Source organism: Thalassophryne amazonica, chromosome 3, assembly GCF_902500255.1.
Source record: "Thalassophryne amazonica chromosome 3, fThaAma1.1, whole genome shotgun sequence".
NCBI classification, from domain to species: domain Eukaryota; kingdom Metazoa; phylum Chordata; class Actinopteri; order Batrachoidiformes; family Batrachoididae; genus Thalassophryne; species Thalassophryne amazonica.
The window spans coordinates 83,827,688-83,855,514 of NC_047105.1; the positions used below are offsets into that span (position 1 = coordinate 83,827,688).

A 27,827-nucleotide genomic window follows, 5' to 3' on the forward strand; every position below is an offset into this window, starting at 1 on the left:
CCCGCTATGGCCTTTATGAGTACACCAGGATGCCATTCGGCCTCTGCAATGCACCTGGTACGTTCCAGAGAGCCATGGAACTGGTCCTCCAAGGATTTCAGTGGAAGACACTCCTCATCTACTTAGATGATATCATCATCCTGGGCAGAGGGGTTGAGGAGAATCTGCAGCGCTTGGCTGATGTCTTTGAACGCCTCCACAGCTATGGTCTCAAGCTGAAACCCCAGAAATGTCACCTGTTGAGAGACAAGGTCCTTTTCCTGGGACATGTGGTTAGTGGAGAGGGGATAAGTCCCAACCCGTCACTGATTAAAGATGTGCAGGAATGGCAGCCACCTACAGACACTCAACAGTTACAAGCCTTTCTAGGGCTATGCAATTACTATCGCCGCTTTGTTCCTGCCTTTGCTGAACTTGCCAGCCCTCTCAACAGTCTCCTCAAGGAAACAGCAGAGTACCAGTGGGGCAAAGCACAGCAGGAAGCCTTCCTGCAACTCAAAGAGAAACTGACCTCTTCCCCGGTTCTTGCTTATCCGTCTTCCACTGGCACCTACATCTTGGACACTGATGCATCAAACCACAGCATTGGTGCAGTACTATCACAGCTCCAGTGGGGGGAGGAGAGAGTTATATCATATGCCAGCACTCATTTCACTCCTGCACAACGGAGATACTGTGTGACCAGGCGAGAGCTACTGGCCGTCGTCAAATACACAAGACAGTTCCATCACCTTCTCCTTGGCAGAAAGTTCCTCCTTCGAACAGACCATGGTAGTCTGACTTGGCTCTTCCGTTTCAAACATCCAGAGGGCTAACTAGCACGCTGCTTGAGGAGCTTAGTCAGTATGACTTTGAGATTGAACATCGAGCTGGCCGACAGCATGCAAACGCAGACGCCCTGTCCAGGCACACAACAGAAGGCTCAGCAGACTGTGATTGCTATCATGCAGGAAAGGATGTGACAGACCTTCCATGTCATGGGTGTCCACACTGCAAAAGACTGCATGAGCAGTGGGCCAGATTTGAGGAAGATGTGGATGATGTTGTTCCTTTGGTCGTTAGGCAGATTACCATACAGGAGGATAGGAACATAATCGCGGACCAGCAGCAAGCGGGAGCTGACCTCTATATGCCCACAGTGAACTGGCTTCAACCGCTGAGTTGCCAGCAGCTGGTAACAGCCCAGAAAGAAGATCCAGTATTGTCTGTCTTGTTTGGCTGGAAAGAATCTGGAATTCTTCCAACCAGAGAACAAGTTGCAATGGAGAGCCCAGCAATAAGAAAATACTGGCTCTGCTGGCCACAAGTAGAGCTTCATCAGGGAATTCTGCAGTACTGCTGGGAGAATGCTGACAGAAGTAGCCCATCCTTGCTGCTGCTGGTTCCAGCCTCACTGCAAACCAAAGTAATGCAAGCCTGTCATGACCCTCCACAGTCTGGACATTTGGGAGAGGCAAAGACCCTGCATCGCCTCCGACAGAGTTATCATTGGTACAGCATGGGAGGTGACCTTCACAAATACATCCAAGGATGCCCCCAATGTAGAGCCCAGAAATCAAGCAGCCCCATACAGAGAGCTAAGCTGCAAACCTACCAGGACGGAGCACCCATGGACCGGTTGCATCTTGATGTGCTTGGCCCATTTCCCATGTCATCCTCTGGAAATAAGTACATCCTTGTCATCATGGATCAGTTCACAAGGTGGGTGGAGGCATTCCCAATTCCCAATCAAGGAGCGGAGACTACGGCTAAGACACTGGTCAGTGGTTTTCTCTCACGCTTTGGAGCCCCGCTGGAGCTGCATACAGACCAGGGCCGCAACTTTGAGAGTGCACTGTTTCAGGAGATCTGCAAACTCTTTCAAATCACCAAGACCAGGACCACGCCATACCACCCTGCTTCAAATGGACAGGTGGAACGTTTTAATCGTACACTTCTCCAGATGATTCGCTGCTACGTGGATCAAAACCAAAAAAACTGGGATGAACACCTACCCCTTCTAACAGCTTCATATCGCAGTGCACAACAGTCGAGCACTGGATTTACACCTAACATGCTAATGCTGGGAAGAGAGGTCCATCAACCACAAGACATTTGGTTAGGTGTGGCGAAGCGGAAATGTAATGAGAAGGAACCCACCAAATATGTGCATGACCTGGAAAAGAGCCTTGATGAGGTCCACAAGTTAGCTTGAGAGCATCTCCGAGCAGCTCAACTCTGACAAAAGCGGACTCATGACTTGAGAGCCCAGCAGCACAGCTACAACGTTGGAGACCTAGTCTATGTAAAGGACAACACAAAAAAGAAAGGTTTCAGCCCCAAGTTGCAAGCTCCCTGGAAGGGCCCATTTATAGTCAAGGCCTGCTGTGGCCCTGTGCTGTATGAGATCCAGACACAGCGTGAAAGGAAAGTCATGCACCATGATCGGCTCAAACCTTACACAAGTGATGTGATCCCCGTATGGATCAAGTGGCAGAGGCATGTAATCCTAACACAGGTCCAAGACTCAGGCACCACACTAGGACAGTCCTACATCGCACCACAGCCAGTATCCTCTGATGAAGTTACCGACAAAGAACCGGAGGCACTGGGTTGGACCCCCCGAGACAGCAAACAAGAAAGGGCAAATGGCAGGTTGCTGCACGCAGGCGCCGGCGAGCTGCACAACACCAACACCAAGAAGAGGTGCATACCTCAGAGTCAAATGAAGACACTCAAGAGCCACCTACAAGGAAAACTCTCAAGGGAAGAGTGATACAAGCCCCGGCTCGATATCAGGATAGTTGAAGTGGAGGACTGTTCCTGTAAGTAAGAGGTGCACAGGAAAGGACTATTGAAATTAAATGAAGAAAAAATAAAAGTTTAGTTCAATTTAGTGTACATGATGACTGAATTCTGATTGTTTCGTGGTGTGGTTACATCGTTAGAGCCGAAGGGACTCGGCATGCTTGGGGGGGGGGGGGGGGGGGGGGTAGTGTAGTACTAATACACTTACTGTTTTGTTTTATACCCCATGTTGTTTGGCATATCAGTTATGTTAAAAGTTCAGTTATGTTAGTTAATTTGGGTGTTATGGTAACTTACGTGCTACCGGAACTATGTAGGCACGTTGTGAAAAAAGAAGGCAGTCTGTTTTTTTTTTTGTTTTTTTTTTTTGATGGTGTGTGTCGCTCGCTGGCTCTGGTGTGGCTCAAGAAGTCGTCTGCACCAGGGCTAGAGCGTCCACAGAGCTGTACACCTGCCATTCTTCAGTAAAAGAAGATAAACTTCATTTTTCTCGTCACGAGTCATCCTTCTCCTGCTTTCCTTGTTGGCAGAAGCTAACAGTATTGTATGTTTTCATCAATGTGCATTTTTCTTTCAGTCTCAGAAATCATAAATTCATCCAAAGCCATGCATCTCAATGTTGTTTAAAGAGGTCAGTGGTGTGATCTGTTCTTTTTGAAGGTTTGGCACTTGCTGCTTGTTGTCCACACTCACGTGTTGCATCCTTCCACGGTCGTGACTCATTTAGGTGGGAACAGGGGGCTCCGGGCTGGTGTTTGGGGAGCAATAACATAAGCCTGACTAAACAGGAATAGTTTTCACAGCAGCAGACAGATGGAAAGCTGACTGTCAGTTTGGCCTTAAGAATGCTGACCAGGAGCACAGGGTGTGTGGTGGGAGGGGACACCGTGCACAACCCTGACTTTGATCTCCGGGTCGGGGTCAGCAGGGCACGAGGACTCTTGACAGCTGTATGCTAATAAGCATTCACGGCAGAGCCTCGCGAGCAGCGCAGGTGGTATGGTGAAAGCAGCAGAGGAGCGTGCCAGTGTACAGTGCCAGTCAGATTGTGCACTCCTGTGGGATGTGCACATGCTTCTGTGGATTATTTTAGAGAAACTGATAGTCAGACAGTTATGTTGAATTATAATTAACCAGTATTTTCACTAAATACTTTTTAAATAATGGAATTATTTGTTTTGCTCTTTTGAATGTTAAACCTTGTTGGATTCTACGTAAGCATGAAGATTTTTAGCAGGCTGGACTCTACACTGGTGAGGAAACTCTTCATCTTTGTCTCCACATCTTGAATTATTATATTGCTTCTGACTTTTATTTCATCCATTGTAATTAATCATTTATTTAATTTGTACTTAATGAATACTAATGATAGAAAGGTTTTATACGGATTTGATGATTAAAGGAGATGCTGAGATGAGAATGTCTCAGCAGCCAGCAGGGACACTGACTGTCCATCACAGTCCCAACACATTTTTAAGTCACATCGCTACAATATTTAGACGTGTCCTAATATAGAAATAGTATTCCAGTACGTCGCATTCATCCATAAATTTTAATGCCTGAACAAAAAAGCAGATACCTGCTTTTTGAAATGCTTTCACTGGAAAACTGCATGACTGTAATGTTGTCAAGCTAAAGTGAAACTGATTTTGTCTTCTTTAAATTAATAAAAAAAAAAAAGAACCTTCCTGTAATGAGTTGTGAAATCTTATGATTATAGGATATATATGTAAGTGTGTTTTTTTTAAATATTATGTAATAAATCACTGCTGTTTGAAGTAGTTATAAGATCTTTCTACTGTAGCAAATAATAAAATCAAGCTGAGAGCAGTTTAAAAAAAATGTAATTTATTTGAGCATCAGTGGAAATGCAGTTTTTCAAAAGATGCTTAAACATGAGTAATTATAATAGTAAAAAGTGTATAATTTTTGTAAAGACCACAGTGGAAATGAAAAGCATCAGAGGGCTGATACATCCTTGCACACCCATGTGTGCAAGTGCATATACATATGAGTCACAATTTGCTAATGTGATACATATACGTGACAGGAGGGGTGAATTCTCAAACCTACTATTATAAACCTACTCAACCTATTATACTACTCAACCTATTATAAACCTACTCAAACCTACTAAGATGCTACTATTATTGTGAACACCCCTTTTCTACTTTTTTTAACTAATAGCCCAATTTCATAGCCTTAAGAGTGTGCATATCATGAATGCTTGGTCTTGTTGGATTTGTGAGAATCTACTGGTACCTTGTTTCCCATGTAACAATAAGAAATATACTCAAAACCTGGATTAATCTTTGTAGTCACGTAGCACTACTATTATTCTGAACCCTACTGTATGTGAATAAAATGAATCAAACCAGTGCATGCTGTCCCCACTCGCATCTGATTTACCATCAATGTTTTCAAGGGATATTCAGCTTATGAAGAAACTCAAAGATGATGGATGCCCCTCAATTGGGATTTCGGAATCATGCATTTCAATTTTGACTGTATACAGTATGTGAAAGCATGCAGACAAATTTTTTTGATCTCCTAATGCAAATGTGTCTGCCAATTGAAAATGTAGAATGGACACATTTAAAATATTTGTTCTACAGAAATCTTAAACAGCTTACCTCTTTTCCTGTGCAAAAATTCTAGTTGAAAGCATTGAGTATGTCACAATTTCACGTATGTCAGTTTTTGGACAGAACCGTGTGTGTGTGTGTGTGTGTGTGTGATGGTGGCCATTGCAGAGGTTCTTCACAAAAACTGATGACATCATCATGTTGTGTGCACATTGAGCTCCAGTCCTGCTGAGTCATAGCTTTTTGCTGCTTATACACTTGATAATAAACATTGTGCTCACGTAGGTTAAATCTTGGCGGAATTTGGAGTGAGCATTAAATATTGTTCTGGCTTAGGCATATTGAGGAGAGGATTGGACTTTACAGCTTTTTATATTTCTGAGTATTTATCACTGCAATATTGATAATCAGAATGCTCTGCTAGATTTGGGACCACTTGAATTTTTAGATTTTTTTGACAGCAATTAAACATACATGAATACCAACATGTAAGACCTTATAAAAAACAAACCAAAGCCAATATACCATACCATTCATTTGGCAATTAATAGATTTGTATAGATTTGAATATGTAAATAGAAACTGTATCCAGTTAACCAGACCAACAAAATAACTCAATTTTGAAGCTTGAAAAATTGGGTGTCCAGGTATGTCACAAAATAAGTACCCTTTTTTTTCAAATGTTTTGTTAAAAAAATAGCTATGAAAGATTGTGAGACAAGACTATTTCTACAGATGTGCAATATACTCGTAAAACCGAAGAGATAGACAAACAAGTAACAAATAATTTTCTTTCAGATTATTTATTTGAAGACCATTTACAGAAGCATAGCACAAAATAACACATTAGTAAATTGTGACTCGTGTGTAATGATGTTTTTGATGTATGACTTCTGTGTGACCTCATTATGAAGTTATTCATGCCAATCAATCACAAATATTTTGCTGGTTATAATTCTCTTTAGGTAATCCATCTAGGCTTCTTGGTTGTTGATTTATACAACAAAGGTGTTGTATAGATCAGCAGGTGTTGATTTCCTTGACCTTGACGATTCAACAAACTACTCCAAGTCTAATGGTGAAATGAATTACCTATCCAAACAGTATTCCCACCAAGTTCAAAGGAAATCTGTCCAGTCTTTACATGCTAGTGAAAACAATACCCTAGCGCTATTGTTGTTTTGCTGACACATAGGTTAACAAAACAAACAAAAAACAAAAACCTTATGTGAATAAATTCCAAAAAGAATTTAAATTGGGAAAATTACAGCGGTGGGCTTGAGAGGATCCTTGGTTTAAATCCCTGTTAGTCTGGAAAATGACTAAAGGCCCATGGACAAGGTCAATCATCCCAAGTTGCTCCCAGTGTGCAGCTGAGCAGCTTGCATGGCAGCATGTTGACATTGAGGTGAGTGAGTGAATTTGAGACATCATTGCAAAGCACTTTGAGCATCTGATTCAGATGGAAAAGCACTATAGAAGTGCACTCTTACAATTTCCGACACTCTTTATGCATGTTTGATCACTGGCTGTGGCTGCTGGTAACATTAAACAGATGGAAGCTTAGCATGGTGTGTGCTGTGTTTGGCCTTTACGTACACAGATGCCAGCCTCTGTGGAGCCACTGTAGTTCAAAGGCAAGCATGTTTCTGGAGCTACAGATCCTCCAGTTTTTTGTTTGTTTTGTTTTTTACTGTTAATGTCGTACAGTTTGACAGTTGTATAAATTCTGCTGAATGCTGCTCCATTGTATTTGTTTTGCTTGTAAGATACCTAAAAACATACTATATTTCTTTGAAGTCTGGTGGAGATGTTGGCTGTAGGTAACGGAACAGTTTTGTTTTTCCCTGGGATTAGCCAGATAAGAGTAGGCATAATGAAGTCAGTTCAGGAGGCTGCAAAATTTCTGTCTGAAACTTGGAAGAAAGTACTGTATATTCAGCTTTGAAATCTTTGATTCTGATAGATACAGGTGACAACCAGTGAGCCTTCCATTTTTGCCCATGTTGGCATCGTTTATCATAATACTTTCCTGGTATTCTTTCATATATTGATTTAAATAGATAAGATCAACTTTATTTATCCCAAAGGAAATTATGTTCACTGGATACGGACATAGGAAATGTTGGCACAGATGGACATGTCAGAGAGTGCTCAGGCAGGCAGATGTAAAGTAAAGTAGGCCTTTTGCTTGCATGTGATTTATAAAGCCTTCTTACCAGTCGCAGGGTTCTAGTGGTTATGAAGGCCACTCTTGCTTCCTGACCAAGATGCTCAACATTTTAAGTCAGTGCTGTTAACTGAAGTCTGCATGGGTTCAATGCTCATCTGCTTTTGAGTGTCAGTGTTGTTGGGCAAGACACTGAAAATCAAAATTGCTCAAGCTTGGAGCATACCTCCCCCACAAATACGATGAAAGATGTAGAGAAAGTAGAAAAGCCAGATGGAAAAATTGAAGTTGCATATATTCAAAACATAATATTCAGGTTGCTTTTCTTAAGTTCTCACTTTTATGGATATGCATCCTTCATGGTTCATGGTGTAAAACCCTGACAAACTGGCCTGTGATGCGCTGTGAGATGATGGGCTGTACTGGGCTTGTACCATGTGATGTGTGCAAAAATAACCATAGCATAATTGTAGCACACCTGTAGAACAACTTTAGCACTTTAATAGTGATTCTAGAGCACCATCTGGGGATGTCAGGGCATATACAGCATTGTTGCAGGGTACAGAGAAATGCAATAGAGTACACAAGTATGTCAAAGGCTGTGAAAGGAAATTTTTGAATCCTTTTTGAAGATTCAGCTAAGACAAGATCACAGACCCTTTCGGGTTTTCCAAACAGGATGCATAGCCATGAAACCAAGATGGAGGCTGAAGGTACATGGCAAAATGTTTTATTGTGTGAGCACTCAGTGGCAACATCAGATTTGTTTTTTGAAGAGGAAAGAATGAATTGAATGTCATATGTTGTGTTTCTCTTGCTTAACCCATTTGTGCAGCTTGCCAAATGTCAAGTAACATTTAGTCTTAAATTACATAGACTTCTGTACCAATGAAGAAACCACAGACTTCTCATCTTGTTTTTAATCTGTGTCATTTACATTTTACATTCCAGGATGCCCCAATAAGCTTTCTTGGATCTACTGCTCTACTTGTAATTGTTTATTTATTTTTTTATTTTAGGCAGTTTTTATAAGTTCATCCTTCAGTCTTTGAAACTAGTATTTGGGTTGTGCAATATAAGTAGCATAAACAATATAAGTCAAAGCACATATGGTAAATAATAGTAGTGCTTTAAAAAGCAAGAGTTCACATAGAATAGGACTAAACAACAATCAATCAATCAATCAATCAATCAACTTTTTTCTTATATAGCGCCAAATCACAACAAACAGTTGCCCCAAGGCGCTCTATATTGTAAGGCAAGGCCATACAATAATTATGAAAAACCCCAACGGTCAAAACGACCCCCTATGAGCAAGCACTTGGCTACAGTGGGAAGGAAAAACTCCCTTTTAACAGGAAGAAACCTCCAGCAGAACCAGGCTCAGGGAGGGGCAGTCTTCTGCTGAGACTGGTTGGGGCTGAGGGAAAGAACCAGGAAAAAGACATGCTGTGAAGGGGGGCAGAGATCGATCACTAATGATTAAATGCAGAGTGATGCATACGGAGCAAAAAGAGAAAGAAACAGTGCATCATGGGAACCCCCCCACAGTCTACGTCTAAAGCAGCATAACCAAGGGATGGTCCAGGGTCACCTGATCCAGCCCTAACTATAAGACTTAGCGAAAAGGAAAGTTTTAAGCCTAATCTTAAAAGTAGAGAGGGTATCTGTCTCCCTGATCTGAATTGGGAGCTGGTTCCACAGGAGAGGAGCCTGAAAGCTGAAGGCTCTGCCTCCCATTCTACTCTTACAAACCCTAGGAACTACAAGTAAGCCTGCAGTCTGAGAGCGAAGCGCTCTAATGGGGTAATATGGTACTACGAGGTCCCTAAGATAAGATGGGACCTGATTATTCAAAACCTTATAAGTAAGAAGAAGAATTTTAAATTCTATTCTAGAATTAACAGGAAGCCAATGAAGAGAGGCCAACACGGGTGAGATATGCTCTCTCCTGCTAGTCCCCGTCAGTACTCTAGCTGCAGCATTCTGAACCAACTGAAGGCTTTTTAGGGAACTTTTAGGACAACCTGATAATAATGAATTACAATAGTCCAGCCTAGAGGAAATAAATGCATGAATTAATTTTTCAGCATCACTCTGAGACAAGACCTTTCTGATTTTAGAGATATTGCGTAAATGCAAAAAGGCAGTCCTACATATTTGTTTAATATGCGCTTTGAATGACATATCCTGATCAAAAATGACTCCAAGATTTCTCACAGTATTACTAGAGATCAGGGAAATGCCATCCAGAGTAACGATCTGGTTAGACACCATGCTTCTAAGATTTGTGGGGCCAAGTACAATAACTTCAGTTTTATCTGAGTTTAAAAGCAGGAAATTAGAGGTCATCCATGTCTTTATGTCTGTAAGACAATCCTGCAGTTTAGCTAATTGGTGTGTATCCTCTGGCTTCATGGATAGATAAAGCTGGGTATCATCTGCGTAACAATGAAAATTTAAGCAATACCGTCTAATAATACTGCCTAAGGGAAGCATGTATAAGTGAATAAAATTGGTCCTAGCACAGAACCTTGTGGAACTCCATAATTAACTTTAGTCTGTGAAGAAGATTCCCCATTTACATGAACAAACTGTAATCTATTAGACAAATATGATTCAAACCACCGCAGCGCAGTGCCCTTAATACCTATGACATGCTCTAATCTCTGTAATAAAATTTTATGGTCAACAGTATCAAAAGCAGCACTGAGGTTCCAACAAAACAAGCACAGAGATAAGTCCACTGTCCGAAGCCATAAGAAGATCATTTGTAACCTTCACTAATGCTGTTTCTGTACTATGATGAATTCTAAAACCTGACTGAAACTCTTCAAATAGACCATTCCTCTGCAGGTGATCAGTTAGCTGTTTTACAACTACCCTCTCAAGAATCTTTGAGAGAAAAGGAAGGTTGGAGATTGGCCTATAATTAGCTAAGATAGCTGGGTCAAGTGATGGCTTTTTAAGTAATGGTTTAATTACTGCCACCTTAAAGGCCTGTGGTACATAACCAACTAACAAAGATAGATTGATCATATTTAAGATTGAAGCATTGAATAATGGTAGGACTTCCTTGAGCAGCCTGGCAGGAATGGGGTCTAATAAACATGTTGATGGTTTGGATGAAGTAACTAATGAAAATAACTCAGACAGAACAATCGGAGAGAAAGAGTCTAACCAAATACCGGCATCACTGAAAAGAAACCTGGGGTTGTTCTTATTTTCTTCAATTAGTGATGAGTAGAAAGATGTCCTAGCTTTACGGAGGGCTTTTTTATAGAGCAACAAACTCTTTTTCCAGGCTAAGTGAAGATCTTCTAAATTAGTGAGACGCCATTTCCTCTCCAACTTACGGGTTATCTGCTTTAAGCTACGAGTTTGTGAGTTATACCACGGAGTCAGACACTTCTGATTTAAAGCTCTCTTTTTCAGAGGAGCTACAGCATCCAAGGTTGTCTTCAATGAGGATGTAAAACTATTGACGAGATACTCTAACTCCCTTACAGAGTTTAGGTAGCTACTCTGCTCTGTGTTGGTATATGACATTAGAGAACATAAAGAAGGAATCATATCCTTAAACCTAGTTACAGCGCTTTCTGAAAGACTTCTAGTGTAATGAAACTTATTCCCCACTGCTGGGTAGTCCATCAGAGTAAATGTAAATGTTATTAAGAAATGATCAGACAGAAGGGAGTTTTCAGGGAATACTGTTAAGTCTTCTATTTCCATACCATAAGTCAGAACAAGATCTAAGATATGATTAAAGTGGTGGGTGGACTCATTTACTTTTTGAGCAAAGCCAATAGAGTCTAATAATAGATTAAATGCAGTGTTGAGGCTGTCATTCTCAGCATCTGTGTGGATGTTAAATTGTATTTTATTACAATAGTAATAAAAACACTTTTGTTGCTCATTTCTAATTTATTCTCTGTCCACAGAATTATTTAAATACACTGACGGTGCTGTTCTGTCCCTCTGTGTTCCTCTTGTAGGACTTTTCCTATGATGATCTCAAGCTGGAGTTTAATGTGGATGCACCCAATGGTGTAGTAATGGAGGGTTACCTCTTCAAGAGGGCCAGCAATGCTTTCAAGACCTGGAACAGGTACAACAAAATGTGCAACGTGTCGGCAAGACAAGGCAGAGCAGAGTAGGCATCAGCTGTAAAAACACAAATAAAAGGAATACAGGCAACTAAAGCTGTCTTCTCATATTAACTCCACTGTCTGGAGTTAATATGAGTTTTTTTGAGATATTTATTGTTGAGATACCCTGAAATATTTATTGTTGTATAGGTAGAGTGTGCAGGAGGGCAGCATATGGTGCAAAAGGTACCGCTGTAGAAATCACTCTTGGACTTCCCTTAATTTAGTAAGACAGATGGGCTGCTTACTGGCCTGTACAGAAAATCTGATTCATTAGAAGTTTCAGAATTTTGTTGTCTCTCCAGTTAGATAATTTTGTTGTTGTTTTTGTGTAATGCCTCAGACACACCAGAGTAAAACTAAGAAGGCAGCTTCCCTGCTATGGATGTACAGTATAAATACAGAAAAACGTATACAGTAGTGTTCAGAATAATAGTAGTGCTATGTGACTAAAAAGATTAATCCAGGTTTTGAGTATATTTCTTATTGTTACATGGGAAACAAGGTACCAGTAGATTCAGTAGATTCTCACAAATCCAACAAGACCAAGCGTTCATGATATGCACACTCTTAAGGCTATGAATTGGGCTATTAGTAAAAAAAGTAGAAAAGGGGGTGTTCACAATAATAGTAGCATCTGCTGTTGACGCTACAAACTCAAAACTATTATGTTCAAACTGCTTTTTTAGCAATCCTGTGAATCGCTAAACTAGTATTTAGTTGTATAACCACAGTTTTTCATGATTTCTTCACATCTGCGAGGCATTAATTTTGTTGGTTTGGAACCAAGATTTTGCTTGTTTACTAGTGTGCTTGGGGTCATTGTCTTGTTGAAACACCCATTTCAAGGGCATGTCCTCTTCAGCATAAGGCAACATGACCTCTTCAAGTGTTTTGACATATCCAAACTGATCCATGATACCTGGTATGCGATATATAGGCCCAACACCATAGTAGGAGAAACATGCCCATATCATGATGCTTGCACCACCCTGCTTCACTGTCTTCACTGTGAACTGTGGCTTGAATTCAGAGTTTGGGGGTCGTCTCACAAACTGTCTGCGGCCCTTGGTCCCCAAAAGAACAATTTTACTCTCATCAGTCCACAAAATATTCCTCCATTTCTCTTTAGGCCAGTTGATGTGTTCTTTGGCAAATTGTAACCTCTTCTGCACATGTCTTTTATTTAACAGAGGGACTTTGCGGGGGATTCTTGCAAATAAATTAGCTTCACAACAGGCGTCTTCTAACTGTCACAGCACTTACAGGTAACTCCAGACTGTCTTGATCATCCTGGAGCTGATCAGTGGGTGAGCCTTTGCCATTCTGGTTATTCTTCTATCCATTTGATGGTGGTTTTCCATTTTCTTCCACACGTCTGTTTTTTTGTCTGTCCATTTTAAAGCATTGGAGATCATTGTAGATGAACAGCCTATAATTTGTTGCACCTGCGTATAAGTTTTCCCCTCTCCAATCAACTTTTTAATCAAACTACGCAGTTCTTCTGAACAATGTCTTGAATGTCCCATTTTCCTCAGGCTTTCAAAGAGAAAAACATGTTCAACAGGTGCTGGCTTCATCCTTAAATAGGGAACACCTGATTCATACCTGTTTGTTCCACAAAATTGACAAACTCACTGACTGAATGCCACACTACTATTATTGTGAACACCCCCTTTTCTACTTTTTTTTTTACTAATAGCCCAGTTTCATAGCCTTAAGAGTGTGCATATCTGAATGCGTGTCTTGTTGGATTGTGAGAATCTACTGATCTACTGGTACCTTGTTTCCCATGTAACAATAAGACATATACTCAAAACCTGGATTAATCTGTTTCGTCATATAGCACTACTATCATTCTGAACACTACTGTAAATAAACCAGTGTATGAATAAAATTATTTATACTGTTTAGTTCTACATTAATTTATACCTTAATACATGTAGTATTTAGACATTTATTTAAACTTTTATACATGTAATTAGACATTTCAGGCATTTATCTAGTCTTAAGTTTGGTCTTCCAAAGGATAAATTGACAAAATACATAAATGTGTGAGGTGTGCAGTCCATGTAATTTTTTCCAGAGGCAGAATGAGGAGGGCAATTTACATAAAGCCATGTGTCTGTCCTCCTCCTGGTCCTCAGCGCTGATATGCTGTTTCTTAGTAAACATTTTGTTTTTCAAAACACATATAAGTAGCAAGCCACATTTACATATACTATGTATGATTTAAAAGCAGGTAATGCAGATAAGTGTGATTTTTTTTCTATATGGTCTAAAAGGGTGTAAAATTAAATTTGAAATGTTTGTCTAATTCTGGAAAGGAATCCATAATACAAAGATTGCTGGTTTTCAGCCCAGTGTAGTCTATTTTCATTTTCCACATAGCACGGTAATTCAGTCATCCAATTTATCAAAGCTGGGAATCAAATTTTGTTCAAAAAATGGCCAAAAGCTAATATATAAAGCTGACTGTGTGTATGTGTGTTCGCTATGCACAGTCACAGGAATAAGCAATCTACAACAAACTTGCTATGATGAATGGGGGCGTGGGGGAATCACTGGGATCCTTAGGTTGAAAGCGTACGTGCACAAACACGCACACACCTGCTCACTGGAACCCTTATTTTCGCAGTTCATGTGCTACTCAGGTCAGGTAGCAAGCATTGCACTTTACTTACTACGTAATTGCGGCTGGCTAGGGTGCACTTTAATTACAGTCCGAATGGGCCAATGTGCTCCGTGTGTGAGTTAAAGCATGTGTTTTTTTCAATTAAAATGTACCAGAGCATTGCAATGATATGACATGGCATCACTTTTTTATCATCATTCATTTGAATCTCATGAATGTCACAAATTGCTCTGTGAAAATTAATGATGACAACATACACACAGTGCAATGCAACTTACTACACCTTAACTAAAGTGACATGAAATATTCAATGGCATGGCTAATATTCATCTCTATTACCTGTTCATAAAACAGGTAACTCAGCCAGTAATCATAATTAAATAATTGCAGCAAAAAGCCAAAAGCATTAGAGCCAAAATAATGTAACACTATTTAAATATATAATTCTCACTTAAAATCAGGAGGCAACGTATGTTTTGGGGTGTTGTTGTGTTGGAAGAGAAAGTGATGACCCGGCCCGCTTTACTGCTGACTGCTTTAGGTTTTCTTTCAAAATCTTCGCAGATCCTTCTTTCTTCAGGACTCCTTCCACCTTTAGAGATTCCAGTTCCAGACGCACTGATGGCGTCCCCACAGTGTATACCCCCACCGTCATGTTTCAATCTGGGGACAGTGTTCTTGGGTTATACACCTCTCACTTCTTTCTCCAATTGTAGTCAATATCTCTGTGGCCAAAAGAGCTCGAGCTTCTTCTCATCTGACCAAAGCACACATTTCAGTATGCCTAAACTTTCCTCCAGGTTGTTCTTAGCAGACTTCAGTCTGGATTGAGGGGTGTTCTTCTGTAGAAGTGAAGTTTTCTAGGTCTACAACCTCTGTCCATTCCTGTCCAGGGCCTCTAGTGATTGTCTTCTATGAGACTACAATTCCTGACTTGGAATTCACTAGTGCCTTGGCAGTTGTTTTGGGGGTCTTTAGACACATTTAGTTTTCTTTCCAGAGTCTTTGAAATATTTTGTTTCCGACCTCTGCCAAACTTGTTCTGTACTGAGTGGCTCTCTTTGAATTTCTTGATGATATTTCTCACTCCAGTTCTTGACACTTGGAAACACTGTGATAACTCCTCCTCCTGCTTTGTCAGCATCAACAATTCTTTTTCTCAAGTCTGAACTGATTTTCTTTTGCTTTTGACATGATGGCAGGTTAAAATTTGTTCACCTTGTTGTCCAGTTGATTTGGGAATTTGTGTTCTGCAATACAATTTCTTCCAGTAATGACTGGGCATGTTCAGGAGTGCAGTGCATGAGTAAAATAGGTTTAAGGTATGCATTACACCTAGAAGAGCCTTAAAAATGTGGTTCCACAACAAAAGTAGAGACCGTAAAAGGTGAATAGTAGTTCTCTCCAACATATTTGAATTCACCTACAGACATTTGACATGTTGGGTGTCTCTGGCTGTGTCTACTTATTGACTCCTTCTCCTCCCTGTAGGCGGTGGTTTTCAATACAGAATAGCCAGCTGGTGTACCAAAAGAAACTCAAGGTAGAGTTTGTACCATCACCTTGTTTTATTTTTCTTTCATTCCTGTGGTGAATGTCCAATGGACAATGGTGAAATGAAGCCTGTTAACAGAAGACAACATGGTCCGTATTGTCATGTCAGTAATAATTATCAGTTGCATCACTTCTTTCTTCCATTGACAGGACTCCTTGACTGTGGTAGTAGAGGACTTGAGGCTGTGTTCTGTCAAACCTTGTGAAGACAATGAGAGGAGGTTCTGCTTCGAGGTGGTGTCACCCTCTAAGTGAGTGTTTGTGTGCCCACGGGATACAGATGAATCCAAAGTTAACTCACTCCAAAACATTTTTTTCCCAAAGTTCTGTGCTTTATTGTGTCAAATAGTTGCAGTCACAAATGTTTAAACCTGCAGGAGTTGTATGCTGCAGGCTGAGTCTGAGAAGCTGCGGCAGGCTTGGATCCAGGCGGTCCAGGCAAGCATCGCCTCTGCCTACAAAGATATCACCGACAATTACTACATAGAGGTACGTGTCCTGAAACATGTGTTTGCACTAAATCAGCAAATGTCCCACAGGCACTCAGTATTTTTACTGACCTCCCCAATAATGAAACTTTCAGAGCTCATTTGACTTTAGGCATATTGACACTTACACAAATTTAATCTCCACACTGCCGCACAATTCGTCATGTCAATGCGACCCAATTTGTTCCGCTGGATGCCGCACTTTGTCCTGTTTGACGCCACGTTATATAAAATAATTATTTTGTAGCGGATGATGCATTTTCTGTCGGAACTTGGCTGATGAAACCATCTCTCATCGCTCCCAGAATCACAGAGAAATTATCTACAGCTGCTGCTTCTCTTGTGTGCTTCATGAGGTGGAGCACGCATTTGGAATCGTCTCAAAGGGAATTATACATTGTAATGGATTGATAAACAGTTGCATTTTATTCCTTTTAGATAATGTATCTGTAAAGTTATGTTTATTGTGAATGTAGCATCTCCTCATAATCATTCAGATGCGCTACTCTGCAGCAGTGAGACACATTGACTCGTAGTGACACGCAGTATTTTTGAATAGATTACGACATATTGACATCTGGTTTACAAAACAGATGTGAGCTAGACATTTTGAACATTTCAAAGTTTTCTTTGCACACTTGCACACAGCTGCACACAATTTACAACAGTTTACAAAGAGGTGTACTCTCTGGTCCCGCCAGATTGCGTGCCATTGCGGGGATCAAATTTGTGCTGGTGTCAAGGTGGCTTTCCATAAGGTGTCACTAATACAGATTACATGAATTCCTGTCACTAATGAATAATTTTCTCTTTTTCTACTGTTTCCACAGCGCTTGGACCGAACAGCATCGCCCTCCACCAGCAGTATTGATTCTGCCAGTGAGCCCAGAGAGAGAGGAGAGAAGGCAGAGAAGGGAGTTCGAGGAGGAGGGGGAGGGGGAGGAGCAGGAGGAGGAGGAGGGAGGAGGAGGAGAAAGTCTTCTCCAGAGGGTACAGAGTCTTCCCGGCAATGAACTGTGCTGTGATTGTGGCCAAACAGCTCCATGCTGGGCCTCCATTAATCTGGGAGTGTTGCTTTGCATCGAGTGCTCAGGGATTCACAGGTAACGGCACTGAACAATAGTAAAGTACTTATTTCAAGGAGAGTCTGAGGTACTCCAAGAAAAACAATAAAAAAAAAACAAACATAAACAAGAAGAGACATGAAACACCTGTTTCTTGCATGTTTGACACCAATTCATGCAAGTGACGTCTTGGTGAACTTTGACATTTAATTTAATTCTACCCAAAATTATCCTTGACTAACACACAACTCCTCAACCATGTTTAATTCATGTTGGTTTCAAAACTGGTTGAGTTGAACAGTCATGACCTTGACTTTGACCTTTCAAGGTCACCCCACAGCAAAGGTAATGTGACAAACACAAATGTGATATGACTTCTTATCATATACCTATAAATGATATGCCAGTATGATTGGATAAAACACTAAAGAATAAATAGCATACAACCCCTTTTCGTGGAAGGGTAATATTTTTCATACCACCCGAGTAATCAGCCAATCCGGACAGCGGAGCCACGATGAAGAGTCGCGGTCAGAGGAACTGAAATACTGGTGAGTCACTATTAATAGTTTCTTACGTGTCCAACCTCGTAGGTTGATCGTTAAAATTAAATTTGTTAGTTCTAAAAGCCATCATAATTATTTATAGGAAAATGTTCTAATTTTTTTCTACTAAGGTTTGAACTTTGAGTGTTTACACAGGAGAGAAAAGTGAGAAAATGTTAATGCCTGTTTGAGAAAAGTGTATAAAGTGTGTAGTGAGGGGTTTTACAGCCTTAAAACATCTATAATAATTGTAAAAAATAACGCTGACTACTTTGCGGATTTTGCCTATCGCGGGTTATTTGTAGAACGTAATTCCCACGATAAATGAGGGACCACTGTATATGATAAAATCGTTATGAAGTTGTTCACCAATGAATATGGCTTTTTACACCCTTCAGAACACCATACAACATTTGTCATTTATAGGTCTATGATAAAATCGTTATCAAGTTGTTTTGAATGAATGAATGAATGAATGAAAACTGTTTATTTCGAACATTTGATACAACAACAATTACAAGATAGACCAGTAAAGACAACAACAAAAAAGTTCCTACTGTGTACCCAACATGTCCGAAAAGGGGTAGGGTGAAGCATCAGCTTATTTATCCCTACCCCTTCTTCCCCACAACCAGTAATACCCTTTGCCACATATACACATAGATTCCTACACACCTAAACCGATATCAATATATATATATATATACATATATATACACATACACATACATATATACATACACACATCAACATACATACACATATACATACACATATATACACATATACATATATACACATATATATACACAAACATAAATATACACCTACACATACCTACTTACATACAAAATACTATATATTTACAAGCCGAAGCAAAAAACAAAACACCCTAACCCTCATTACCCTTCCTCCTCCCTATACCCAGAAAAAAACATATTTTGTACCGCTGTTTGAACTGGTTCATGCTTGGACATTGCTTGAGCCCCACTCCCAATCTGTTCCACATCCTCACCCCACAGACAGAAATACAGAAACCTTTTAATGTTGTTCGTGCCCACTGATGCTTTAAATTAAATTTCCCCTCAGACTGTAATCCCCTGATCTGTTAAAAAACATATTTTTAATATTTGCTGGAAGTAAATTGTTTATTGCTTTATACACAATTTGTACTGTTTGAAAATGAACCAAGTCTGTGAATTTTAAGAATTTGGATTGTAAAATAGTGGATTTGTATGATCTCTATAGCCAGTATTATGAATAATTCTTATAGCTCTTTTCTGCATTACTGATAGTGATTGTGTTGTACCTTTATAAGTATTACCCCATACCTCTGCACAGTACTGTAAATATGGTAAACCAGTGAGCAGTAAAGAATGCGGAGTGAGTTGTGGTCCAGAATATGTTTCGCTTTGTTTAGAACTGAAATGCTTCTTGACAGTTTACTTTGTATATGTTTTATATGAGTCTTCCAGTTTATCTTATCTTCTATTATCACCCCCAGAAACTTATTTCATGTACCCTTTCAATATCTACCCCCCTCGACTTGTAACTGAACCTGTATGTCTGTATTACAATAGCCAAATAACATGTATTTTGTTTTACTTAAGTTTAATGATAATTTGTTTCTGTCAAACCATATTTTCAATTTTCCCATTTCTATACTGATCCTCCTCAGTAACTCCTGCAAATCCCCCCCTGAACAAAAAATGCTTGTGTCATCTGCAAATAATACTAATTTTAATATTTTGGAAACATTGACAATATCATTTATATAAATTAGAAACAGTTTTGGACCCAATACTGACCCCTGTGGGACGCCACAAGCATTGTCCAAGCATGATGATGTATATTCCCCCAACTTCACAAACTGTTTTCTGTTACTTAAGTAGCTTCTCACCCAGTGCAACACCAACCCCCTAATCCCATACTGTTCAAGTTTATTGATTAATATGTCATGATTAATTGTATCAAAAGCCTTTTTAAGGTCTATAAATATTCCAACTGAATGTAATTTGTGGTCTATGGCGTTTGTAATCTCCTCACTGATTCTATTAATGCAAGTGATGTTGAACTATGTGCTCTGAATCCATATTGACTATCAGTAAGTAATTTATGTTTATTTATGAATTTGTCTAATCTATTATTGAATAACTTTTCTAATAATTTGGAAAATTGTGGAAGCAAAGAAACAGGTCTATAATTTGTGAAGTGGTGTCTATCCCCAGTCTTATACAGCGGCACAACCTTAGCTATTTTCATTTGATTGGGAAATTTACCGGTTTGAAATGATAAGTTACAGATGTATGTTAATGGTTCTACAATCCATTCAATGACCTGTTTTACCACCACCATATCAATTTCATTTAAATCGGTAGATGTTTTATATTTACAATTATTCACAATGTCTATAATTTCATTTCCATCCACTGCTGTGAGGAACATTGAACAGGGATTTCTTTCTATGGAGATTATTATCCCAATCCTCAGGTTGGGAATCGGGAATTTTTTCTGCCAAGCTTGGTCCAATATTTACAAAAAAATTATTAAAACCGTTGACTACCTCATCCTTATTTTCCTTCTTGACATTATTATCAATGAAATACTGAGGGTAACTCTGTTTTTTATTACCATTTTTGATAATGCTATTTAATATATCCCATATTCCTTTAATATTGTTTTTGTTATTATATAATATGTTACTATAATATTCCTTCCTACATACCCGTATAATATTAGTTAATCTATTTTTGTATTTCTTATATCTATTTTCTGCCTCTTTAGTCTTTAGTTTTATGAATTCTCTATACAGTGTATTTTTCTTATTACATGCATTTCGTAACCCTTTCGTCATCCACGGTCAAGCTTGGATTTTTTGTTTTCTGTAGTCTTGTTTAATTGGACAATTTTTATCATATAATGATGTAAATATTTGTAAAAAAGTTTCATATGCACTATCAACATCACTTTCACTGTATACCTTTTCCCAGTTTTGCTCCTGTAAATCCTTCTTTAGTGTGTTCATGTTTTCCTCTGTCCGCACTCGCCTGTATTTTATTTTCTCCTCTGGCTGATTCCGCCGATGGTTTCTATTATAAACGATGAAAACTGGTAGATGATCACTAATGTCATTGATTAATAATCCACTCACAGTGTTATTCTCAATATCATTGCTGAATATATTATCAATTAAGGTAGCACTATGGGATGTAATTCTGCTTGGCCTGGTGATTTTTGGATATAAACTCATACTGTACATTATACTGATAAATTCATCTGTTATTTTATGCTTATTTGGATTGAGCAGATCAATATTTAAGTCACCACAAATGAACACAGTTTTTTGATTAGTTTTTGAGAACATTTTTCCCATACAGTCAGTGAATGTCAATACTAGATCCTGGTGCTCTATATATACAGCTGACTAATACATTTTTGCTTTTTTCTTCACATATTTCAATAGTTATACATTCTAATAAGTTATCAATCACAGTTGTCATATTGTCTACTATTTTATAATCCATGTTCTTATCCACATACACAGCCACTCCTCCTCCACTCTTATTTTTTCTGTTTACACAATTAAATTCATATCCATCCAGTTCAAAATCCATTCCTTTATCTTCATTGATCCATGTTTCTGATATAGCAATTATGTTAAATATTTTTTTAAACTGACTTAAATATTCTTTAATGTTGTTAAAGTTTGCATATAGACTTCTGCTGTTGAAATGGATTATTGATAATTTGTTATCCGTTTTAATGATCCGATTAAACTGTTCATCTGTATAATAGCAACAACTGTCATTGATATTTGAGAAGAAATTATTGTCCGGGTCTATATCGTGCTCCAAGTCCAGTACATTGTGGTCTGTGTATTTAAATGTTCTCAGTTCTACTTTTCCATGATCAGCAATCCTTTGAGTTCAGAAAACCATACACAAAGGGTGTATGGTTTTCTGATATAAAGCCATATTCTGAAGGGTGTAAAAAGCCATATTCATTGGTGAACAACTTGATAAAGATTTTATCATATACAGTGGTCCCTCGTTTATCGCGGGAGTTACGTTCTACAAATAACCTGCGATAGGCAAAGTCCGCAAAGTAGTCAGCATTATTTTTTACAATTATTATAGATGTTTTAAGGCTGTAAAACCCCTCACTACACACTTTATACACTTTTCTCAAACAGGCATTAACATTTTCTCACTTTTCTCCCCTGTGTAAACACTCAAAGTTCAAACCTTAGTAGAAAAAAAAATAGAACGTTGTCCTATAAATAATTATGATGACTTTTAGAACTAACGAATTTAATTTTAACGATCAACCTACGAGGTTGGACACATAAGAAATTATTAATAGTGACTCACCACTATTTCACAGTTCCTCTGACCGCGCCTCTTCGTCGTGGCGCTGCTCTGCCGTCCGGATTGGCTGATTACCAAGGCGACATTCATTTTGTGGGTGTTACTCGGGTGGTATGAAAAATATTACCCATCTGCGAAAAGGGTGTCTTGCTATTTATTCTTTAGTGTTTTATCCAATCATATTGGCATATCATTTATAGGTATATGATAATGAGTTTAGTTTAGGCAGGGTGCCACCTCCTGCTAAATTATCAGGGAAAGAATATACAGGCCACAAGGGAGATAATACTATTTTGGGAGAAACTTTGAAAACCTGGTTTGAGATTGTTAAAAACAAAATGGAAAGAGATAGTAAATTACTAATATGGCCCTCTCTAATGCCGAATTTTGGCCCAAATATGTTAGCTGATACGTTCACCGAATGGACAGAGAGGGGAATAAAAGCAGTATGCACACTTGTTGAAGGGAAAACCTTCAGGACCTTTGATAAACTCAAACAAGAGTTTAAACTTGAAAACAGAGATTTGTTCCGGTACCTACAGCTACGACACTTTTACAAAAAAGAAGTACATAAGCATTTATCAGTGGAGATTAATGACACGGTTTTATTTTTGACAGATGCATATAAAAGAACTCCCATTAAGATCGTATTAAAATTGTATGGCTGTCTTCAAAAGGGTAATGGGATGAACTCCCTATATGTAAACTCAAAATGGGAACGTGAAACTCAAGGTAACATCTGGGAGCGATTGGCTTTCCATGTTTAACACACAACGTTCCACAGCTAGTTCGAGAAGATGGCGAGAATTTGGATGGAAAAATCTCATACGTTTTTTTATTACTCCACACATAAAGACCAAACAATTACAACAACAGCAGAAATGTTGGAGAGGATGTGGTCATGTGAATGCCAATCATAAACCCATATTTTTTGGTCATGTGCAAAAATACAAACATTTTTTAACAATGTCCTTCAAATGAAGAAGGAAATCTTAAATTTTAAAATACCCAGCAATCCATGGACTGTATATCTGGGACTGATACCTGGTGAAATAGTTAAAAAGAAAGATACATACCTTTTCAAACGACTGTCAATTGGTACTAAAAATGCTTTGATGAGGAACTGGCTGAAAATTGACCCTCCAACGACAAGACAATGGCTGGATATTGTCAAGGAAATATAGTATGGAAAGATTAACTTTTCGCCTGAGAACCAGAGAAGAGGACTTTGGAAAAAATGGCAGAAATGGACTACGTTCAAGACCAAATTCCAGCTACAACAGACTTAAAAAAAGTGACTGTGAAATTCTCCCCCAGTTTGTTGTTTGTGTTCTGATCATGTGTTACTATTGTTTTTGAAAAATGGTTAAATAAAAAGTACAAAAAAAAATAGAAATACATCTGGTGTCTTCAAATGGAGGTTTAAACAAGCTACTGATTGGTGGCATCCATTTAGGACATGACATCCATTTAGGACAATGTATACCCTGGTCCATTTGCATCTTACAGTGAGTAGGGTCGCGTGCTTCTCTTTACAGCTTCTCCAGGACTCGGGCGCTATGAGCTCCGTCCCAGCACCGAGTCCTGGAATGCAGAGATGCAGACACACACTGCTCCAGCAGTGGCTCCAGGCGCGTTTCATTTAAAGTGTCAAAATCAACTTTAGCTATGGTTTCCTTTTGTTTCTCTTTCATTCCTTTTGCGCTCTTGATTCGCAGGCTATTCGGTGATGGGAAAAGTCAAAAACTCATTCGTCCACCTTTTATCAATGATTTGTGACTTTTTTACTTTTTTACTTCATTCAGGAATCGTATGCCGTGTGACTGGGCCATAAGAAGTCACTTATTTTCCATCTACTTCATTAGACAAATGCGGATCTCAGGAAAATCTAATTGGTTTTGATGAAAAAATAAGCAAAGGCCAGACATTCATTCATTCTTCATACCCACTTATTCCAAGTAAGAGTCACAGGGAACCTGGAGCCTATCCCAGCGGTCTTTGGGCTAGAGGTGGGGTCCACCCTGGACAGGATACCAGTCTATCTCAGGGCCACATATACAGACAGACAAACACATTAACACTAAGACCAAACATATCCCGAAAAAAAAAAAAAAAAAACTATTTCCTGATTTCGACCTTTAACCTTCCAACCCCAAATTTCAATATGGTTCTTGGAGGTCAGGCTACATACCCAGTCTGTCCATACTCAGGGGTGTACAGCAGATGTTATGGCACCAGCAAACAGTTAAAATCTGGTTAAACACACACGCACACACACACTCTTTCTGTGACAGTGAGACATTAACTCTTTCTAAACTCTGTTCACTCTATCTATCTATCTATCTATCTATCTATCTATCTATCTATCTATCTATCTATCTATCTATCTATCTATCTATCTATCTATCTATCTATCTATCTATCTATCTATCTATCTATCTATCTATCTATCTATCTATCTATCTATATTAAGTTTCCCATTTTATCTTGTTTTTTGTTGGGTTTTATTTTTTGCAGGAGTTTAGGTGTCCACTGCTCTAAGGTGCGTTCACTGACGTTGGATTCATGGGAGCCAGAATTACTCAAGGTGGACCTCATTGACACTCACAGCTTTTGTCCAGTGCATTTGACCAGGGTTTCATTTCTAAAATATTTAATTCACATTTTTAATTTACATTTTTTCCATCTCTCTTCATTGTTTCAGTGTTGTATGAAATTTCCACATTTTCTCCCCTGTCTAGTTGATGTGTAAACTGGGGAACACTGTGATCAACCAAATTTATGAGGGAGCCTGTGAGGAGCTTGGAGTGAAAAAACCCGGACCCTCCAGTACACGGTGCGTAAATCAGACCAAGAATTTGATAGGACGATAAAGACTATTTCAGCAGCATAAGAAAAACTGGGCACATATTTCACTGTCACATGTGCTTGCTATAAAGTTGGTCTATTTTAGGTCTGCTGAATAACTTTTCAAAAATAAATTTAAAACGTACCTGAAAATGTAAAGCTTTTTAATTTAAAGGAGGGAAAAGCTAAGAGGAGTGCAGTGGCTTCAGCATCACTCCAGTCCTCTTGTTAAATTGTTTCTTCACTCACTTTAAAGGGGCATATTGTATAAAATGTTTGTTTCAATAATTGATGAGTATTTCATATCAGTCAACCCTGAAGTCCCATAACTCTATGCCTGTGTATTTGAAAACTACTATGCCATAAAAAAAAATGTAGGCCTGAAATGGCTCGTTTTAGACTTTGTGACATATGTCACAGAACTCCATATATGAATTTGTTTGTTTTGTGAGACACATCCACTGAGCTGGTCTGTGCTCTCTGTGACACACTCACGGTGGGATGAGCAGCAGCTCCTTGCCAGTTAAAGTGTCAGGGACGGCAAAATGATTTTTTAAGACCTGAAAATAGCTGTTTTTTCTGTGATTCTGGGGTATTTTTGGCCGTTTTAGCTTGTTCAAAGGGTATATAACATGACACCTTTAAATTGTGTCATGTTATATGATGTTTCAGTAATTTTACTGCCACTTGCACTCTATAATCTGTCTATGTCACATGTCTGTTAATGTAAACTGTGATTCTCTTCCCACAGGCAGGAGAAAGAAGCCTGGATCAAGTCCAAATATGTGGAAAAGCGCTTCCTGAAGAAGATGAGTGGCAGCGAGGCTTTGGTTGAGGGTGAGAGGAAGCCCCGTCCCTGGACAGTGAAGAAGTGCCAGAGACACAGCAGCTCTGCTCGGGCTCCCAACAAGGTCCGACGGAAATATCAGCGTTACGATCCAGGCAGTGCTTCAATTGCAAGCCTCTCAGCAGGTGAGTGCAGAGAACCAGACCACTCATGCTCTGAATAACAAACACTGCAAAGGACAAATTCTAGCAAAACAAAATTGGACAATTTGCATTTATTTCTTAACATATTTAAAATTCTGTACTTAAAATTCTGGGGTGTCAATAATTTTGACCAGCAATATATAAGAGGGAATGAGATACAGCATTTTTACCTTGGGATTCTTTTGTCCTGTTTCAGCTGCAGCTGCAAAGTTTCGACGGGATTCCCTGTTCTGTCCTGATGAATTGGACTCACTCTTTTCATACTTTGACACGGGATCTGGGCCTCGCAGTAAGTTCAGCACTAAGTACACACGTCCTGAATTGACATGCATAATAATCCAAATTAGGGGTCTATACCGGCCGGATTACAGCATTATCAAAGTATCAGCAGCACATCCGCGGCGGGTTTTACAAGCGTATTTAAGCTTTCTTTCCAGTCTAAGTCTCTGCATGTCCTCTGGCTGTGTTAGCGCGGCTAAAACAGCAGCAGCCAAAAACAGAACCTACAGCGAGTTTAAAAAAAAAACAAACGTTTTGCTTTTTTTTTTTTTTTTAGGCCCACATATGCCCAAATCTGTTTCTGAGGATGGCACAAGATAAAAGCATAGATAAAACCTTCTTACCTGTCAATCAGGTAGCATTTTGCACATAAATATGCAAGTTCTCCATTCTTCCTGCAAACTGTTTAGACCAGGAGGTTATCCAGACAGAAAGATGACAAAATGACCCCCCACAACAGCTTTTGAGTAAGACATTTTCATACTACACCTAATAATAATAATAATAATGATAATAGTAATAATCTTAACTACTAAAATATTTAATTAGTATTATACTGTGCCTAAGCTTTACTACAGTTCTGCACTATGTAACCAGACAGTTACAATATGATTAATTCAACTTTTCTACATAACTAAAGTGGGATCTGAAGCAGTATCTCTGTTTTTTTGTTTGGTTTGTTTTTCAAAGCAAGCAAAGCCATAATTGGGCCTGTTTGAGCTTTAAAACCAGGTTAGGTAGGGTTTAGAAAGCAATAAATACACTCAACAAAAATATAAATGCAACACTTTTGGTTTTGCTCCCATTTTGTATGAGATGAACTCAAAGATCTAAAACTTTTTCCATATACACAATATCACCATTTCCCTCAAATATTGTTCACACACCAATCTAAATCTGTGATAGTGAGCACTTCTCCTTTGCTGAGATAATCCATCCCACCTCACAGGTGTGCCATACCAAGATGCTGATTAGACACCATGATTAGTGCACAGGTGTGCCTTAGACTGTCCACAATAAAAGGCCACTCTGAAAGGTGCAGTTTTGTTTTATTGGGGGGGGGATACCAGTCAGTATCTGGTGTGACCACCATTTGCCTCATGCAGTGCAGCACATCTCCTTCGCGTAGAGTTGATCAGGTTGTCAATTGTGGCCTGTGGAATGTTGGTCCACTCTTCAATGGCTGTGTGAAGTTGCTGGATATTGGCAGGAACTGGTACACGCTGTCGTATACGCCGGTCCAGAGCATCCCAAGCATGCTCAATGGGTGACATGTCCGGCGAGTATGCCGGCCATGCAAGAACTGGGACATTTTCAGCTTCCAAGAATTGTATACAGATCCTTGCAACATGGGGCCGTGCATTATCC

At 39.2% G+C, this 27,827-nt stretch overlaps 1 protein-coding gene across 1 annotated transcript in view; it reads left to right on the forward strand.

Moving 5' to 3' along the window:
- Window positions 1–27,827, forward strand: part of acap3b (ArfGAP with coiled-coil, ankyrin repeat and PH domains 3b) — a 202,674-nt gene that overhangs the window by 162,170 nt on the left and 12,677 nt on the right. The window contains 10 exon segments of the mRNA XM_034166998.1: window positions 11,538–11,650; window positions 15,817–15,868; window positions 16,030–16,130; window positions 16,257–16,368; window positions 17,198–17,284; window positions 17,328–17,470; window positions 24,861–24,930; window positions 25,085–25,179; window positions 25,942–26,162; window positions 26,377–26,469. Of these exon segments, the coding sequence (XP_034022889.1) occupies window positions 11,538–11,650; window positions 15,817–15,868; window positions 16,030–16,130; window positions 16,257–16,368; window positions 17,198–17,284; window positions 17,328–17,470; window positions 24,861–24,930; window positions 25,085–25,179; window positions 25,942–26,162; window positions 26,377–26,469 (1,087 nt within the window).